General features: G+C 36.6%; 2 protein-coding genes across 2 annotated transcripts in view; one reads left to right on the top strand and one right to left on the bottom strand.

Moving 5' to 3' along the window:
• Positions 1-2,132: 2,132 nt before the first annotated feature.
• Positions 2,133-20,143, top strand: part of LOC111057177 (THAP domain-containing protein 5) — a 44,517-nt gene continuing 26,506 nt past the window's right edge. The window contains exon 1 of the mRNA XM_022344618.2: positions 2,133-2,368. Within this exon, the coding sequence (XP_022200310.2) occupies positions 2,150-2,368 (219 nt within the window). The 5' untranslated portion in view covers positions 2,133-2,149. The remainder of the gene's footprint in view (positions 2,369-20,143) is intronic.
• LOC111056972 lies at positions 11,975-13,092 on the bottom strand. The gene has a single exon (XM_022344386.2). It carries the CDS (start codon positions 12,927-12,929, stop codon positions 12,009-12,011), a length of 921 nt encoding a protein of 306 aa, XP_022200078.2. The 5' UTR covers positions 12,930-13,092; the 3' UTR covers positions 11,975-12,008.

Genomic DNA, 20,143 nt, shown 5'->3' with positions numbered 1-20,143 from the left:
AACATCTCATTCATCACCTGGTTGCTTGTCGCAATCCAGTGTGATATGCTTGGCAGTCTCTTCAGACTGATGGGTCCTCGTGACCTATGTGAGTTCCACTCCTGACCTTCTTTGAAGGTCCTTCCGCTGAGGAAGGGGTCGCCAAAATGCCTCTAGGGCGCCTGGCTACCCTTGACTCAGCATCTTGACCCTCATTTGAGCCTGGAGTTTCACCCATCTCTGGTCTCTTGGGTTTTTTCTTTTTGCCCCTCAGAAAAACTTTATTGCTGGGTCATAAGCCTCACCTCTTCCAAGTAGTTTTGCCTGAGTAGCCGCCTTTCTTTGAGCAGTGGTGAGGTTTGGTCTCTCCACCCACAAACTCGTGACCTACGTGAGTTCCACTCCTGGCCTTTTTGACGGTCCCTCTGCTGAGGGAGGGGTCGCCAAATTGCCTCTAGGGCACCTGGCCACCCTCGACTCAGCCTCTTGACCTACATTTGTACCTGGGGTTTCACCCATCTCTGGTTTCTTGGGTTTTTCTTTTTGCCCCTCCGAAACTTTTCTGGGTCAAAAGCCTCACCTCTCCCAAGAAGTTTTGCGTAAATGACTGTCCCTGTTTGAGCAGTGGTCTGAGAAGCTCATCCTTCCTTTCTCTAGTTGGGATGATGTGATTGAGCTTACATCATAATGTCGTGATCAGTTAAAGCCTTCTCAATATTGATAGCCTCTACATAAGAGTGCAACGGAATTTCCTGTGTTCCTGAAGCACCCATTACAGATTGAGGAACCTGGCCTGATGGGGCAGATCCCATGGGTTTGAAGGCAAGGCAACTTCTGGAGTTGCCTTGGGTTTTGGTTTGTTTATGTGGTTCCCACGAACAGCCAGGGAAGTGGAATCAACCCATTCAGAGCCTTGCATGTCCAGGCAAGGCTAAATACTACAGGAGGGCGCCTGGGTATCCTGCAGGCACTGTTAAAGACACCATATAAAAGTACCACCCATCAGCACGGTTCACATAACACCTTGGGTTGGTCTTAAGGTGCGTACAGATATACGCGCCGCGAACATGAGCAATTCACTTTTAATCAGCTGATGCCAATTTTTTTATATCTGTATCTTACCGTTTCTGTAAAATACAGATATAGTCAGCTGACTAAAAGTGAATTGCTCATGTTCGCGTCGCGTATATCTGTACGCACCTTAAGAAGTAAGAATATGGCCAAGGATGGCCGACAGATAGAAGAATAAACAAAAAATGGCACAAAGCTAAATCAATGGAAAAAGTGTCATTCTAGAAATGAATACTTCCAAAGCATATTAAAAGGAGAAGAAGGGTTTTGGAAAGGGGTCCCTTTTAGTCGCCTCCTACGAAAAGCTATAGATAGATATATATTACGTCTTTTTGTGTAGTTGAGAAGTTGATCTTGTGGTAATTATTCATATTGAATGAAAAAGACTAAGATATTTATATTAGTATAAATTCCGCTGCTCTTGTATTTAGTTTTAGTTTATCAGAGATTGACAATGGTGTAATAACCGAAACCGGTCTTTCTAATTTCAATAAATCAGTGGTTTTTTGACAATATCTTAGTCTTTTTCATTCAATATATTACGTCTGGTTGGCCTCAACGGCGTCAGACAAGTCAAAAGCGAGACACCATTATTTTTCATGAAATTTATATCTAGTATATAATTACTATTTGTCTTTGACTCTATAACAGTAATCAAAATAGTCCTTCAGACTATAAAAGCACTCCTCCTTTAGAAATAATTTCTAACTTCGTTTAAAGTCTTTTATCGTTAATATTTCACGCAACAGAATTGGTAGTACTTGGTAAATCTTTCTACTAATATAACTGGGTTTTTCTTCATACAAAGCAGGTTTTTCTTCATAAAATTGATTATGTAATCAAGGAAATGATAATTATTATTAGATAAAATTTAATTGGATGAATTGAGTAACAGCTGTGTACACTCAGTGGCAAAATGGAGAGACTTGGCAACGTTTTTCTCCTATCTTTATTCACTGCCAGTATAACGTGGACCCCACTATAGTGTAATTCGAGTACTCATATTCAAAAACACTACGTGCGCATGCGCATTATTATACTGTGTTGTGTAAGGAGAAGGAAGTCACCCATGACACAATTACCATGACACGATCCCATTATGCAATGCAGGGGTTTGGCAGCGTTAACCATATTGAGTTTTGTTGATTGGTTTCATTTTTTAAAAATGCGCTATTGCTCTGCTCAAAATTGTAAGAATAAGTCAACCAACGGAATTCGATTATTCAGGTTTCCCAGAGATAAGGTCAGAAGAGCAAAATGGGTTCACAATTGTGGACGTAAAAATTGGCAGCCAACAGAGAATAATGCACTTTGTGAGGTTAGTTGTCCTTATTGTTTTTGTTATCTGTGGTCATTGGAGAGTATGATATTAACTGAAAATTAATAGAGTAAAGTAGCCTACTGTTATATAGTAGAAAGGTAGGTCAAAGAACTAAGGACACGTTTTGCTTAAAGATTGTCCATTAATATTAGTTAATCACGAAACCACTCAATTTTATTTCCCAACGTTTTCTGTTCATTCCGTTGAGGTAAACACTATTTAATTTTATCTTTAGTGGATAAAATTTGAAAAAAATGAAATTATTCAAGTTCTATGAAATAAGTTTTACGCTCGAATTAGGCTACATACAAAATACAACTACAGTATGGGATTACTAAAACAATAAATGCAATAATAAGTGTACATAAATATTATTGTCACCATTGTTAAGGTTGTACCTATTTTACCCATCAGCCATCATGAAACTTGGATGATATCATGATAATATAAATATATATTTCTCTACAACTGCTCGGTAAACACTATCCAATGTTGTGATCAAGGCCAGGTTTTTCTGGATCGATCGTGTCAAGTAATTAAAAACAATATTCACAAACTTTAGGCAGTATCACAGTCCAGCAAAGTTCTCACTAAAGAAGTCCTCCAACTGGTAGAAGCTCCTTCCAACGAGCCACCGCGACAATGAGTTACATTGAATACATTTACAGGGCGCGCCTTAACCGAGTCTGGCAGGCAGTTAAACATTTGCACAGCCAACACTGGAAAACTATCCTTTACTCTTGACAGGCGACAGCGATGACAGTATGTAGTGGCCATATACTGTATGGATACCCAAACGCTGAAATATGGGCTGGCAGTGTGCATCATACTTACTACATGTCATTACACGGAGTGCCTCCTTCAGGAGCAGGAGAATGTTTCTCACAAGCGCCGAGTGCCCCCATATCAAGATGCCGTACTGAATGTGGCTGGCAAGTACCGAATGGTACAACATCAGCAGGCGATCAACACTGAGCAGCGTCTTCATTTTTCGGAGCACATAACTCTAGAAAGCCTCTTGCAAACTTTGGTGATATGTGACTCCCACTTCTGAAATCTCATCATAAAATAGCCAATTTTTGGGTAGAGGTAAATAATCATAGGGTAAATAATTATAACAACCTATAATACATTTTTCGCCCTACTTGGATGTAATGAGCTGATTTTCGTGCGTCATATGGAGGACAAAAGTGATTGTTTTCTGACCAGGCCGGTAAAATTTTTACGGCCCTAGGGCTGTAAAATAGCCTTGAAGTCAGCTGATTCTGATTTGATGTGAATGTGTATACAAAATAGTTTAAGAAACGGAATCAGTTTATGCTTCTAGAATTGAATAAAGTATTTTGCAATAAGATACTATCATTTTATTTGGATGAATGAAATACAAATAATATATTATGAGAAACTATTCAAATTCAATTTTCAGAGTATAATAGAATCTAACCTTAAACCTCATAGTACTGCGTTTATCACGAAACCTGGTGGATAATTTTGGAACTACTTTGGCAATATCCATGGTGCTGAACGTTTTCACAAATAATAGTTTATGAAACGGAATCAGTTTATGCTTCTAGAATTGAATAAAGTATTCTGCAATAATATACTATCATTTTTCTGGATGAATGAAATACAGATAAGATATATATTATAAACTATTCAAATTCGATTTTCAGAGTAGGATAGTACTTCTAACCTAAACTTCCGAAGTCGACAACAAGCATTGTTGACGTTGACATTCAAATTGGCCAAATTTCAAGTGTGCTAAAACAGCTGATCAAAAAACTTTTCATTATTCATGTTTATTATTCAATAATAATTGAAACGTTTATAATAATATCATCTTATTGTAATTTAAAAGAATGAAAAAGTATAAGCTCAACCTCTTACATAATTGAACATAATCTTGTAGGTTATTTAGACAAATCAGAATAAAAAATAAAAATACTTGGACAATTTCCTGATATTCAGATTACCTCAGATTTGCTAGAGGCTATTTAGTGAGGTCCACGTTATAATGACAGTATTTGATTAACTTTGGTTTTGCTATCCTTGTCTATCATTCGACATAACCGGTGGTACTATCCTTTTCTAGGTCCACAACGATGCCAATTATGTTTTTGATAGTGTAGAAATATAATTAATTAATGCAGAGAATCGGCATCGCTATTCTTCTATCTTTATCCACTGCCATTATAACGTGTACCTCACTATATGACCTTACACTTTTGCTTTTGGAAGTGCTTAATAAACAATTATTCTCATATATATATATATATATATATATATATATATATATATATATATATAATATATATATATATTGTTTATTTTTCTGTGTGGCGAAAAATAGTGTTCGCACCATGGGCAAAAATGTTTTTCCGGCTCTCAATCTTTTCTAGTCCTTGGCCTATGGCCTCGGACTTGAAAATTGATTTCGAGCCGGAAAAGTCTCATTTTCGGCCCTAGGTGCAAAATATACTATTACGCTCACTGTAGTGCATGTTCATTACTTTACTTTATAGGTATTTGCTGTTCGTTTTAAGTATGTTTTTACTTTACCGCCTTGCAGTATTATGATCGTTTGATTGATTGCTGGTCCCAGCCATATAATTTATTTCTTTACAACTGCTCTTAAAACACTCCTTCAAGTACTGAAAACTCATTGTAAAATACCTAGCTGATTTTTAGGTATAGACAACCTTTAATCAATATTATACACTCGCTTTGCATGTGCAATACGTTCACTTTATGCTTGCTGTGCATGCACAGTATATTTTTACTTTTTTGCTCACTAATAAGAAATTATCATTCTTCCTCTATGATTAGATGATTGATTGCTTTTTCTGGCCATATGATAAAGGAATCAAAGTGTCGGTGGCACAAAAGCCGGCCAAATTTCAAAAAAGGCTTCTCTGATTGGTTCCCATGAAATTAATCACGGTTAAAAATTAACTGGGCCAAAGATTCATACCTCAACAATGGCGACAATATAATTTTGCGTAAAAAACAGATAACTGTTTTTCTCAAACAATAAAATCGCGTTTTACATTCTTTATACATGAATAGCTATCATCTATTAAGAGCGTAAATCGCGTTTTTATTGCTTGAGCAAAACATTTATTGCACAGCACATAGGCCCTGTTGCATAAAAGTTGGTTATATTTTAACCGTGATTAATTACACAAGAGCCAATCAGAGAAGGCTTTTTAGAAAAAAATCGCTTCATTGATTGGAACTTACAGAATTAATCATGATTAAAATTTAACAAGCTTTTGTGCACATAGCGGAGCATGATAATTTTGCAAAAGCAAGATAAAAGATTCATGCTTGAATTACGTACATACAAACAATTTCCTGCAGAATGAGACTGCAAAACAATAAATACAACAATACATATTTTTTCTTGGCCTTTATTGAATCTAATTCCAAATATTTCAAAGGGCAACTTCAAATTTTATCACTTTCCCGACTCGATGAATCCTCCAATTTTATGAATGTACGGTTCTGTTTCATTCCCTCTCCTTTTATTTATCTCACTCTTTTTCATGTTTAATTTTTTCTTCCCACTCTTGAACAATTTTCTTGTTCAGGTGAGGAAATTCTTGCAGATAGACTATTGGTTCAACTCTACAAGGAATGAAAATATCAGGTCAAGATAACAAGCAACAATTTTGAATCTATAGGAAGAGTAAAGTGCCAAGCCTGAAATCTATTTTTGTTTCATAACTGCACTGAAATGATATGAAGCCTACTTATTCTAATTTATTGAAGTGAGGAACAGGGAATTTTGAAATAGAATCAATAAAATATCATTATAACTTGGTTTTAAACACAACATAGAAAAATAGCCTAACTGTACACTGAACGATTATTATTTTGGTTGATTCAGTGCTAAGCAACACTCACTTGAAATTCTGTTTTAGAAGGTATTTTATTGCTTTCTGGTTGGATGTAGCCAGACTCTTTTTCAAATTGTGTATAAATTCATATGAATCACTGGTATCACTCTCAAACACAAGATTTCCTTTGCATGCCATTTTGCATAGTGAATGACTCTGTTGCTTGACACTGTCTTGACCGGAATCTTCACTTAAAATTGAAGGGGTCGGGATGAAATAGTGCCAAGCAAAATTTTCTGGAAAATTGAACTACACGGCTGCTATCTTTTAGCCAGATAAACTAGTAGTTCAGTGAACAGTAGATCTCACGCAGTATTGTCATCCACAAGTATCTGATTGAAACTATAGACCTTATGAAGGAATCTCCACATATCTGTGTCACTTGTCAGCTGATTTATGATTAATAATTCTATGGCCTGATTTTACTTTCCTTGCCCTATTACTATAGGTAAGGAAAGTATTGCTTTCCGAAAAAAATTAAGGTACCCCAATTTCCAAATTTCTATACGTTTCAAGGTCCCCTGAGTCCAAAAAAGTGGTTTTTGGGTATTGGTCTGTGTGTGTGTGTGTGTGTGTATGAGTGTATGTGCGTCTGTGTACACGATATCTCATCTCTCAATTAATGGAATGACTTGAAATTTGGAACTTGAGGTCCTTACAGTATAAGGATCCGACACGAACAATTTCGATCAAATGCGATTCAAGATGGCAGCTAAGATGGCGAAAATGTTGTCAAAAACAGATCAAATTTATACCTAAAAAATCATTGATAAGCTATATCAAAGACCTTAAAGATGCAAAGACTCACATGCAGTGCTAGTGTCGTACTTTGAATTGAAATCCGCCATTGAGGGGGCAACCCATTAGATTATTACATACTGTTCTGAACAAAGCTCAGGCTAGAGCTACCAGAGGACTGAAATTTACTATTCAAATAATCAAATACAAACAAGGGGCAAAATTTAATCTTCAATTTGAGCCAGGTTATTTGTACAGTTAAACTCTGCATTAATGAACAATAAAAAAGAGCAAAAACTCACCAGATTTATTCCAATCTTGACTACTTGCCCTTCGAAGCCTTTATTAGGTGTTCTGGTCAGGTTCAGGGTGGGACGAAATCGGGGAATAGACAGGTTATTTGCTTACAGGCTGCCTTCTCGTTGATTCTGTGTTCAACTTGCAGGTCATACACTGTGTTTCGAACAAAGCTGAAACTGGATTCTTTATAAATTCAAATCTGATTCAAATTAATTCAATTCAATACTATTTACGCTGTTATATTCATAATTCACACATGACACTCAAACAATTATTTACAAGAAATTTCCGATCGAAATTACATGACAAACACAACTTTGATTTTGCAACAAGACAACGGGCTGACGAGACAAGACTGAAGCCTTTCAAAAAAATCCACAATGCCAAGCGGCAGGACAGTCTGCGCCAGCGCAAACACAAGCCTGCTATTGGCAGAACTATAGTCTGGCATTCTGGTGCTACAATTCGAATTCTCAGGCCAGACCATACCCCCGCCTCTGAAAAACTATTTTTCAGCCAATTTACAAAACTGAAAAAACCACAGAAAGGAAAAATCCAGACATGCCAAAAAGAACAAAACACCAACACCAAAGAAAAAATGCAACAATCACAACAACTATTGAGTTGGGAGTGGATATAATTTTGTTACTAGGTCGGATATGGAAACAATGATTACACTTAAAGACACAAATACAAATAATAGAGCGAGCAGACAGTATCCAGAATTTCTGTCTGATCAAGGACAACAATAATGAAGGTCCAGCATGACAATTCTTCTTGTGATGATAATCAATTAACATCGATACGAAAGCGTTGGATTTTGGTAAGATCATCTGATGACAAGTCTCAAATTCAAGTCCAGCATGAGACAAACGACCGCCGACGCAAATCACACCTCTATCAATGAATGGAGACAGGCGACTTAGGCACATAGAACAATCTTCTCCCTTCTCTAATTGCACAAATTCAGATGAAAAGTGTATCTTCTGTACCACTTTACATAGATACCTCTCAGCAACATCGAAATCTGATTCTTCTGATTGGGGTAAGATTCGTAAGAATTTGAGAACAAGAATTAAAATTCTCAAAAGACGACCATAATCCGAACAACAACCAATCAATCAATCAATCAATCAATTCATTTATTTCACAAACAAACATAATACAGAATAAAAAAGAAAGATATAAAAAATGTGAAATAAAAGTGGACACCCCTAGGCATAAGCCCGATTGGGGTGTACTACTCCTAATAAACAACTAAAAATACTCAGAGGAGTAGGCTGCTCCGCTCTATAAATAAACTTGGCATAATAAATTATAACTTAAAAGAAAATACATTTTTTCTGCTACGGTAGCCCATCACATGAAAACAAGGATGAAGTAATTACATTATGAAAAATAAAAGGCATACAGAGATAAAACCAAAAAATAGAAGATTTACAATGCAAAATGCATACTCTAAGAAAGGATATGTTAATTAGATTATTATTCAGGATTTAATAATAATAAATAATGGAATTTCTTATTTAAGAATATCATCTTACAATTTTCAGAAATGATTCACAGTCATTAACACTGAGCAGGTAGTTTTTCAAACATTTCAGAAATGAATGTGAAAGTTCCTGGCAATTTAGATATTGCGACACTAGATTGAACAATCTAGGACCATTAAAATAATATGAATGTTGGAATATCGTTAAATTCGAATGTGGAACCTGAACCATAAACCGTCTAAAGTTATATCTCACATCTCTAATGAGATTTTCATTCAAACTCCTAAGAAAAAAAAGCTTCAATACTTTATAAACATAAAGATTTCTTATTGGAAGTATCTTGAGATTAACAAATATCGGCCATGAATGATCAGTTCTAGGTGTTCTGGTTATAATACAAATGAAGGACTTTTGAAAAATTATGATGGGATAAAGTGTTGAGACATAAGTCCCACCCCATAATACGAGCCCATAACTCATCCTGGAACTAATGAGAGCATGATAAGCATTTATCATCACACCAGTGGGGCACAGCTCTCTCAACATGTAAAAACACCTAATCCCTCTACAGAACTCTTTTTTTAATTTAGCTACATGTTTCTTCCAAGATAGATTTGAGTCAATAACTAGACCAAGGTATTTAATATTGCTCACAGTCTCAATTTTCAGGCAGTTGCAGTTATCTATAGCAGCGCATGAGTAACGGTGATACGACAATGGTGTATTAAAGAATAGATCTCCTCTTAGGTTGAAAATCATATATTTAGTTTTTTCACTCATTACCATGTAATTCTTACTAAACCAGTAGTTTAAGACTCTCAAGTCGGCACTCATTTTCACATATAATGCATCGCAATCAGTTCCTGTATATGTAAGTGCTGTATCATCTGCAAAAGCAGTCAATTTCCCATCTAGTTTAGCATTACATAGGTCATTGATATACACAAGAAATAGAATAGGCCCTAATACAGAACCCTGGGGCACTCCATATACAATGTTTTCAAAATTACTATAACATCCACCAATTCTTACACACTGCTTTCTGTTTGTGAGATAACTTTCAAACCATTTATAAGGTAAACCTCGTACTCCTGCTGCATGCAACTTTTTCAATAATATTGAGTGGTCTACTGTATCAAATGCTTTAGTGATATCTACATACAGGGCTGAACATTTTTTACCTTCATTAATACTATTATAAATATCATCAAGAAATGTAACCAGACCATCTTCGGTACTCAGGCCCTCTCTAAAACCAAATTGATTTTTACTAAAATAATCAAATCTTTTGAGAAAACTTATTAATCGTATTTTTATTATCTTTTCGAAAATCTTGGCAAAAACAGGCAACAGCGATATTGGGCGGTAACAATTCAATTCTTCTCTGTTACCATGCTTGAAGATTGGGATCACAATTGCAATCTTCAAACATTCAGGAAATTCACCAGTCTTCATGCTCCAATTGAAAAGTTCACTCAGAACTCCAGCAATATGAATGGCAATTTTCTTTACAATATAACTATTAATGTTGTCAATTCCAGGGGCTTTATTGCTTTTTAGATCAGCTATTATTTTTAAAACTTCTGTTTCGTCAGTAGGAAATAAGAATAATGAATGTGGCATATCTTTACAAGTGAAGCGGGAATCTATTTCTTCGTGATCTTCTGTAAAAATAACTGAATTTCGTAACTGTTGAGAAATGTTAATAAAAAATGAATTGAATTCTTTAGCAATATGTTCTTTGTCAGTGACAGTATGCGAATTTACTACTAAGCTAGTAACTTCTACCTTGGGTTCTCGTTCTCCTATCAATCTATTTACTATTCTCCATTGATTCCTCACATTACCAGAACAATTATCAAATTCATTCATGTAGTACTCTTCCTTAGCTTTCCTCAGATCAGATTTCAACCTGTTTCTGAATGATTTGTAATACTCTTTAAGATTTACATCATATGGTCTTGAAATCATCAATTTGTACAATTTTTTTCTCCTATCAATACCTCTAAATAAATAATCTGAAATCCATGGAGTTAATTTATCAGGTAGTGCATTGGAACTATTTCTAGATTTAATATATTTACATTTTTCTATCAGATCTGATAACTGGCTGATGAATAAATCGAAAGCAGCTGAAACAGAACTCTTATCTAAAACTCTCTCCCATTGCAGCCTCTGTAATTCGGCTTCCAATTCATTGAAGTTTATCACCAAGTTACTTTTATTACTTGAATCTTTCCTATTACAACTCCTTCCTACTTCCAGTTCTAGAATTATCATTGAATGATCAGTTATTCCAAGGTGTAATATATATGCATTGTATTTAACTGTAAATTTCAATTGGCTAAATCGGATAAAACAGTGATCTAAACAACTTTGGGTATCACCTACTATTCTAGTTGGTTTATCAATAAGACAGTTTAATCCGTGACTAGCCATCTGGCTGAGATAAGAATCAGATAATCTGTCATCAAGCAAAATATTACAATTGATATCTCCAGTGAAAATTAAATTCTTTCCTTTGAAAGGAGTTATCAAGCTACCGATATCTTCGATAAATTGTGCTAACGGAATACTGTGTAATCTGTAAACTGCTAAAATAATGAATTCAATGCTATCAACAGAGCAGGAAAGCTGCAAACAATCGGCTGACTGTATATCTACACCTCTCACTACGCTACATCTATATCGGGACTTGGCATAAACAACAACGCCTCCTGCTCGATAATTATCATTACAGAAACCAAAGGAATTATACCCATCGATGCAAAACAGATTTATCTCATCTGTAGATATCCAAACTTCAGTCAAGATGATAAAGTCCGGAGACACTTTCATATTATTCAGCTCACTCAAAAACAAATCAAAGTTCTGTCTAAGACTTCTAATATTCTGATTTAAAAATACTAAACACTGACTAGAATCGGATATGAGTATTAAATTTAATTCTTATTATTTTACTTTTAACCAATTCGACCAATATATTCCTTGAAACACACAATTCAAATACGCAATTCTGAAGTTACTATGAATATGAATATGAACAGAATTTATTATTAAAATTTACTTTGAACTCTGAATAACAATAAGTCTGAAAAATAACTCTGAATAATAACCAAGACCATAAAATGAGTAGGCCTATTAATATAGGGAAAAAATATATTATAGGGAATTTATAAAACAAGTACATTAAGAATTTGAAAAGACTTACAGTTTTTCTAGATCTTCCATTTTCGTGACCGTGATCACAGATAAACCCTGTTCTTTCCGAAGAAAAATTTTTCCACCTCTAACCCATAAATAGCTATAGTTCTTTTCATTCTTCACTTTCCGAGCCGCACTGAACAAGGTACGCCGGGCTGGTGATAGGCACTCATTCAGGTAGACCGGCTCCGCTGGCTTCGCCGTCAGACCGATGTCGTGCGTGTTGAAATTACGCTTCACCCGTCGTTTCTGCAGCAGCTCTTCTGCATCCAGCCTCCTTACCATCCTGACTATAATGCCAGGATGCCTTCCGGAACCCACCTTGGAACGCAGGCGATGACAGGCGTCTATCATAGTATCATTCACCGGGAAACCAAGCGATCGGCCAATATCTTTGACTATGGTGACAACATTTTCTCCTTTCTGCACTGGTACGCCGTGAATTTCGATTGTATTGCGTCGCGAATACTGCTCAGCCTCGTCGACCCTCAACTGGAGATCAGCAATCCGCTTACGAAGTCCATTATTTTCACCTCGAAGCTCATTAATTGTTTCGACTAACTTCGTGATTTCCTCCTTCTGGTCCTGTACTATTTTTTTAGCTTCAGCTAGCTCTTCGTGACAGGAGTTCAACGAAGTGCCGAGACTAGTTTCCACACGCTTGATATCTTCCTTGAGCTCGTTGACTAGTTTAAAAATGTCATCATATGTGACAGTGGATTTGGATTCGAGCACCATACTCTTGCGTCGCAGCTGGGAGCACGGCGTGCATCGCCACACGTCGCCCTGATCCGACAAGTAGTTCACGTCGTCGGCGGATAGGTTGACGCACTTCCCATGAAAACTCTTATTGCAGTCACTACACAACACTTTCACTTTCACGTTTTTAAGTGACTTTAGACATACGTTGCAGATATCGGCCATTATATTTGTGTGATAACTAAACTTGTAATTCAACACAAAATACGTAAAGTCTATAGAATAATATTTCAAGCAGACCGTAACAAGAACACTTTTATCGAACTCCGTACTATCTAAGATAACGAGAGCGGCAGCAGCAGGCGTCCGTACGGCTCTGAGTCTCAATCATAACTGATCAATGAATATATATCGTGTTATGTGTTCACTCAATAAATAAAACATAAGTAATAATTATTAACATGTTTATTTGAATACATTATAAAGTTCAAGAGGATCATACTAGTTTTCTAGACTGCCTAGCATCTAACCTTGTCTAGCCTGTCTTGCAGTGTAGCCAACTTACTATTACAATTATCAGAATCAATATGATAAATAATAATTTCAACATTATAATTATTCTATTATATAACATCTCCCTTCTTCAAGTTTAAATATAATCATTCAAATATGAAGGGCGTGCAATTACTCGACTTGGCCTGTGCTCCCTTACAGGAACTTTGGGTCCAGTTAATGTGACAGACCTTTGCTCTCCAGACCAGAATTTTTGTCTACAAACATTGGCATTACTACTATCATTAACATTATCCATAACACAATCATTAAAACCATTAGCATCCTAAAGAAACATTGTATTTCTTACTTTCTCCCGACCATTTTCATCTTTGATAATAACGGTTCTAGGGGTATTACCAGCACCTACAATTTGAGCAGGATACCACTCTTTACCCTCCCTATCGTTTTTATAAACAATGTGTTGGCCACTTCGGAAGACATCTTTACGAACTTTAGATGTCCTATCATAATACATCTTTGATTTTAGAGCATTCTTTACCAATGTGGAATGAAAATCATGTACCAGTTGAGGAACTAAGAGCTCATGACGAATTGGAAGTTTTGTCTTACAGATCCTACTAAAAAGTAACTGTGAAGGCGAAAAGTTGGTCCCTACAACTGGAGTATTTCGATAATCCAGGAGCATTAGATTTATGTCTGATGAACTATCAACACATTTTTTTAACATTAACTTGCAGATACCAACTGCTTTTTCAGCAAGGCCATTGCTTTGATGGTAATGTGGACTTGAAAATATGACTTTGAAGTTCCACTCTACAGCAAATTCACTAAACTAAAAGGAATTGAATGGCATATTGTCAGCATACAGTGTGGATGGAATACCATGAACAGAAAATATAACTTTCAACACTTTGATAATTGAATCTGCTGTTTTTGTTGAAAGTTTAACTAACTCAATCCATTTAGAAAACATGTCAATTAAAACTAAATAATCAGAATTAGCATAATTCAAAATGTCACAAGCTACCGTTTCAAAAGGTATTTTGGTTGCTCCCTAAGATACATGGGCTCTTTAACATTGTTCCTTGAGAATTTTTTACAAACTGTACAATTTCCAATAAAATGTTCTATGTCTAAATTCATGTTACACCAATAAAAAATACTTTTAGCACGAGATTTTGTTTTTGTCATACCTTGGTGTGACTCATGAAGCTTGCTCAAAATGCAATTTTTTAAAGATAGAGGAACTATCAATCTGTTGTCCAGATATACAATTGAATCTTCTACACTAATAACGTTTTTGAAATCATAATAATACCTTGCATCAGGTGTTACTTTGTTCTTAGAATTGGGCCAACCATTTTGAAAATATTGGATCAAACTTCTCAAGAGAGGATCCTTGCTGGTCTCTGATTGAAGTCTTGATTTGAGGTCATCTGAAATATTGATAGAGTGAATTACTTCATTTAAGGACGAATCAGTTACACGTCTGTCAGCTCTTGAACAAGCTTGGCTGATAGCATCTGCAATATGCATTGCCAGGTAAATACTGGACATCAATATTATCATAAATTGTTAGCTTTAATCGAATTCTTTGCAATCTAGTGGATGGAATTTTAATAATATCTTTTTTCATGACTGATACTAGAGGCATGTGATCAGTAAAAACAACAGTTTTCCTACCATAGATAAAGTTATGGAACTTTTTACAAGCAAAGAGAATACTCAAAAATTCTTTTTCAATTTGGCCATAATTGATTTTAGTCTGAGAAAGAGCTTTAGAAGCATAGTAGATAGGTTCATTTCCTTGTAGCAAAACACATCCAATGCCATCTTTGCTGGCATCAGTTTGGATTTGTATAGATTTTTGAGGATCAAAGACTTGTAAAACAGGAGCCTGTGTTATTATTCTCTTAAGTTTGTCTACTGTTTGTGTGTGAACATCCAACCAAACAAAAACTGTATCCTTTTTCAGAAGCTGCCTCAAAGGAGCAGTAATTTGAGATAAATCTGGAATGAAAGATCGCAAATAATTGATGAGACCTAGAAATCTTTGTAGTTCAACCTTAGTACTTGGAATGTCATAATCAATAATACCTTTTATTGTATCTTCATCAGGCCTCATAGTCCCATTAGAAAATATGTGACCCAAGTAGTGAACCTCATGAAGCATATACTGGAATTTTTTCAAGTTGAATTTTATATTACATTCTCTAGCCTTATGCAATACTTGAAATAATATTTTATCAACTGCCTCTTTAGATTCCCCAAAGATCAGAATGTCATCAATGTATATGAATACTCCTTTAATGTCACTAAATATCTCAGACAAATACCTCTGAAACACCTCTGAAGCAATATTTAACCCAAAGGGAAGCCTATTGAATTTGAATGTACCAACATGGTGGAGAATGTACAATAATTTGCACTCTCTTCATCAAGTGGAATGTGCCAAAATGAATCTTTAAGATCCAAGACACAGAAAAACTTAGCATCTTTTATTTTACTAGAAACCTCCTCTAGTGTGGGAATACCAAAGTGATCTTTAACTATAGCATCATTCAAGTGTTTAGGATCCAAACAAATTCTAAGATCACCATTTGGCTTTTCAACAGTCACTAGCCTATTCACCCAAGCTGATGGACCAGATGACTTTGATATAATGCCAAGCTTAAGCAATTTGTTAAGTTCTAGTTCTAATTTTTCTTGAATCTTAATTGGAACCCTGTGAGGTGGAATAGATGAGGTTTACTGCCTGCTTTAAGATAAATTTTGTAAGGTTTGTCTATTTTTCCAATACCTTCAAAAACGTCATTAAATTTACTAATAATGGTTGACTTTGAATAACTTACTGTTGATTCTGCAATCCTTTTGACCAAATTGTACTTAGTACAGCAGTCTCGACTTAAAATTGGAACTGAGAGTTCATTACCAGCAACATAAAATTTTTCTTCTCCTATTTGTCCATTGACTGAAATGTTTAAACAAACTGTAAAGTCCACATCGGTGTGTATGCCATTCCAGCTTTCAAGGCGGGATTCACAAGGTGAAGTTGTTAGAAAGTGTCCAAGTTTTTTCTTCAATTCCTTGTAGATTGGATTTGGTAGAATGTTGACATCAGCGCCGGGGTCGAGTTTGAAGTCGATGTCCAATGTATCCTCAACTCTTACAGATTGGAACCATGCCTTAGATTGAATTGATGAAATACTCAGAGAGCCACAGAAGTAGTCAGTTTTGTCATCATTTTCTTGTGTGTCAATACAGTGTACTTTGCGTTGTCGATCATTAGGCTTGGTTGTTTTACACATTTTTGCAAAATGATTTTTGCCTTGGCACTTGGCACAAGTCTTATTATAAGCTGGGCAACGTCCACGAGCATGATTATAGCCACATCGATTACAGTTTATCAATGTTTGACCACTATCAGAAGGTTGTTGATAGTTCATTTTCTTGTCATGTACATTACTAGAGTGAATTATTTCGAGGTTAGGTTTAGATAAAATCTGTTCTACTTGCTTGGAAGAGATATCAGCAAGCCTGAAGGTCTGCACCACATCATCCAACTTGGGATTGCCTTCTTTAATCATTTTCGATTTTATTTCATTGTTATTGGAGCCAAAAACTAGCTTATCACAGAGCATCTCGTCGACATTCTCAAATTCACAGTCCTGTATTAATACTTTCACATGAGTGTAAAATGAAGCAAAATCCTCACCGTCTCGTTGTTTTCTTTCACTGAATAGGAATCTAGCATGTAGAATGTTCTTTTTTGGGTTACAATAATTTTTAAATCGATTAAGCACATCTTGTAGTTTTTTGTCTTTTTCATCACGAATTGTATTGTAGACGACTAAAGCATCTTCCCCTATCAAGTTCAAAAGTAAGGCAACTTTACGTTCTTCACTTGATCCATCAAGTCCGGAGGCTAAAAGATAAATTTGAAAGGACTGTTCAAATTTTTTCCAGTTTTCACTTAGGTTGCCATCAAGGCACAACTTAGCTGGGACATTACAAGAAGCTGCCATTGTAGATTGTAGTTGTAAATCCAGTTTACGTATTCACAGCGTAACACAATCAATTCACTAGGAACTCAAAACTAAATACCGACTGCGCCATGTTATGTGTTCACTCAATAAATAAAACATAAGTAATAATTATTAACATGTTTATTTGAATACATTACAAAGTTCAAGAGGATCATACTAGTTTTCTAGACTGCCTAGCGTCTAACCTTGTCTAGCCTGTCTTGCAGTGTAGCCAACTTACTATTACAATTATCAGAATCAATATGATAAATAATAATTTCAACATTATAATTATTCTATTATATAACATATCACATTGCTGTTACAATCAGGAGATTTTGTGACTGTCAACACTGACGGTTTTCTCGCCTCCGGTGGATCCACTATCTCTTCCATTTGAGTTCGAACAGGCCAATTGCATTTGTCCTCTGCTATCCATGATGGACCTGAGAGCCACAACGGAAAGTTCACAAGCTCAACTGGTGATAAACCTCTAGACAAACAGTCAGCGGGATTTTCAATTCCGGCAACATGCATCCACTCCTGTATACAAGAATCCTGTATTTTTGCGATGCGATTACCAACAAAAGTTTGCCATTTCGTGGATGGAGCATTAATCCAACACAAGGTGTCTGTAGAATCAGAGAGTGCGACAATACGAGACACATGACAATGTTCACTAATAATAGTGACTACTGAATTCATGAGTTCTGCCAACAAGAGTGCCGCACACAACTCCAAACGAGGTATTGAAACAACTTTAGATGGTGCTACCTTGGACTTTGAAAACAATAATACAACTCTTGGCTCCTCGCTCTCCTTCTGTGACTTCACATAGATAACTGCACCATAACCAGACAATGATGTGTCACAAAAAACAATCAAACTGATGTGAGAATCCTGAAACAAACCAACGTGACGTGGAACAGCAAATTTCAACAATAGAGGCATCTATTTTTGACAATTCTCCCAAAGAGTGCATATAGACTCAGGCGGCTTCTCGTCCCAATCCACTCCTAATTTCCACAGTTTCTGGACAAGACACTTTAGAAATAATGTAAACGGTGACAAGAGACCAAGTTGATCATAGATACAAGCCATCACTGACAGAATAGAATGCTTAGTAGCGACGACCTCACCACTCGTGACTGAAAACTGAAACAGATCAGTACTAGGTTGCCAATTCAATCCCAAGATAGCCAAGGAGTTGTCTGCTTCGAAATCCTTGTACGAAAACGATTTCCCTTCCTCCGAGAATTTCTCCAACATTGATGGTGAATTTGAAGTCCACTTTGTGAGCGAGAAACCTCCTCCCTCAAACAGCTGCTTGGACTGACGATACAGCTCCGCGGCCTCTGACTCTGTGGCGACAGATGTGACTAAGTCGTCCATGAACATGTCTCTTGGTATTCTCGCCTTGGCTGCCGGAAAACAATTTCCATCCTCCTCTACAAGCTGGTGGACGGTGCAAAGCGCCAAATATGGAGAGCTTGAAACACCAAAAACAACACAATTTAGCTGATAAATTTCGATTGGATCCTCCGGCGAAAATCTCCACAATACACGCTGATAACGACGGCAGGAATCCTCCACTAATATCTGTTGATACATTTGTTTAATGTCGGCAGTTAGTGCGATTGGGAACAAACGAAAATTAACTAACAAAACTAAAATGTCAGTCTGCAATTTGGGACCAGCATGAAGAACCTGGTTCAATGACAAACCAGATGATGTTCTGGAACCAGCATCAAATACAATTTGGATGGGCGTGGTAGTGCTGCTTGCTTTCACGATGGCGTGTTGAGGTATGTAGTAACCACCTCGGTCTGTCTGATCTGCTACAAACGACATGTGACCCTGACGTAGGTAATCGATCAATATTTCATGATATGAAATACGAGTATTGCTGTCAAGCTCTAGTCGTCTCTCCAAAGTCAGCAGTCTGTGTTCAGCGACAGCATACGATTCTCCCAAGCTGCTGGGTGGCTCCGCAAATGACAAGGCAACAACAAAACGACCAGAATTCACACAATGTACAGACTTCCAAAAATTTACCTCACACTCCAACTCTTCCGGTATCAGTTGACAGCTTGGTGCAGGGCACGATTCCCACTCCCAAAAACGTTCCACAAAACTATCCAGCGATGGACTACTAACGAATGGACTACAGATGGCTGTAAAACAATTCGACACATTTGTTGTTGAAGTGAGAATCGGCGCTCTCCCCATCAGAATGTGACCAAAGACACTATTAACAGTCATCAATTCGTGCGATTCACCTGTACTAGGAGTCCCACGTAGCAAGTGAGGAACTAACTCTGCACCAATGATGCCATCTATTCTACTAGGAAGGTAGAATTTGTTGTCAGCCAGTGTGAGATTTTCAAGATGATGAAGTTTGGATCTGTCGATTTCACAAGAAGGCAACTTGTCGATGATTTTATCTACCACTGTGGCATCCATCGAAAACTTGACGGTAGGATCCAACTTCGACTAAATCGACACACAAGTATGACCTCGAACTTCACTAGTACCACCACCAAATCCACGAACAACGGTTTTCATGGGCTGGAATGGTAGTCTCAAATGCCGACACAATTTGGCTGTAACAAAATGACACTGACTCCTGGTGTCAACCAAGAAACGAACATCACAAAGCTGATCATTACAATCTCGAACATGTGCAGTGATGGTCGACAACACAACGGTCGAATTTTCTACATCGTTGGATGTAGAACAACAACTAATAGGTGATGTGCCACCTGCCTTGGAGTTTGACGAGGACGCAACACCTTCATTGGAACTTGATCTGGAAAAGTGCAATAAAGAATGATGAGACTCTCGACATTGAGCACACTGATTTTTACTATGACAATTTCTACTCAAATGATCCACATC

Source organism: Nilaparvata lugens, chromosome 2 (assembly GCF_014356525.2).
Source record: "Nilaparvata lugens isolate BPH chromosome 2, ASM1435652v1, whole genome shotgun sequence".
Taxonomy (NCBI): domain Eukaryota; kingdom Metazoa; phylum Arthropoda; class Insecta; order Hemiptera; family Delphacidae; genus Nilaparvata; species Nilaparvata lugens.
Note: the sequence above shows the minus strand (reverse complement) of the source record. Positions and strands in the feature narration are given on the sequence as shown.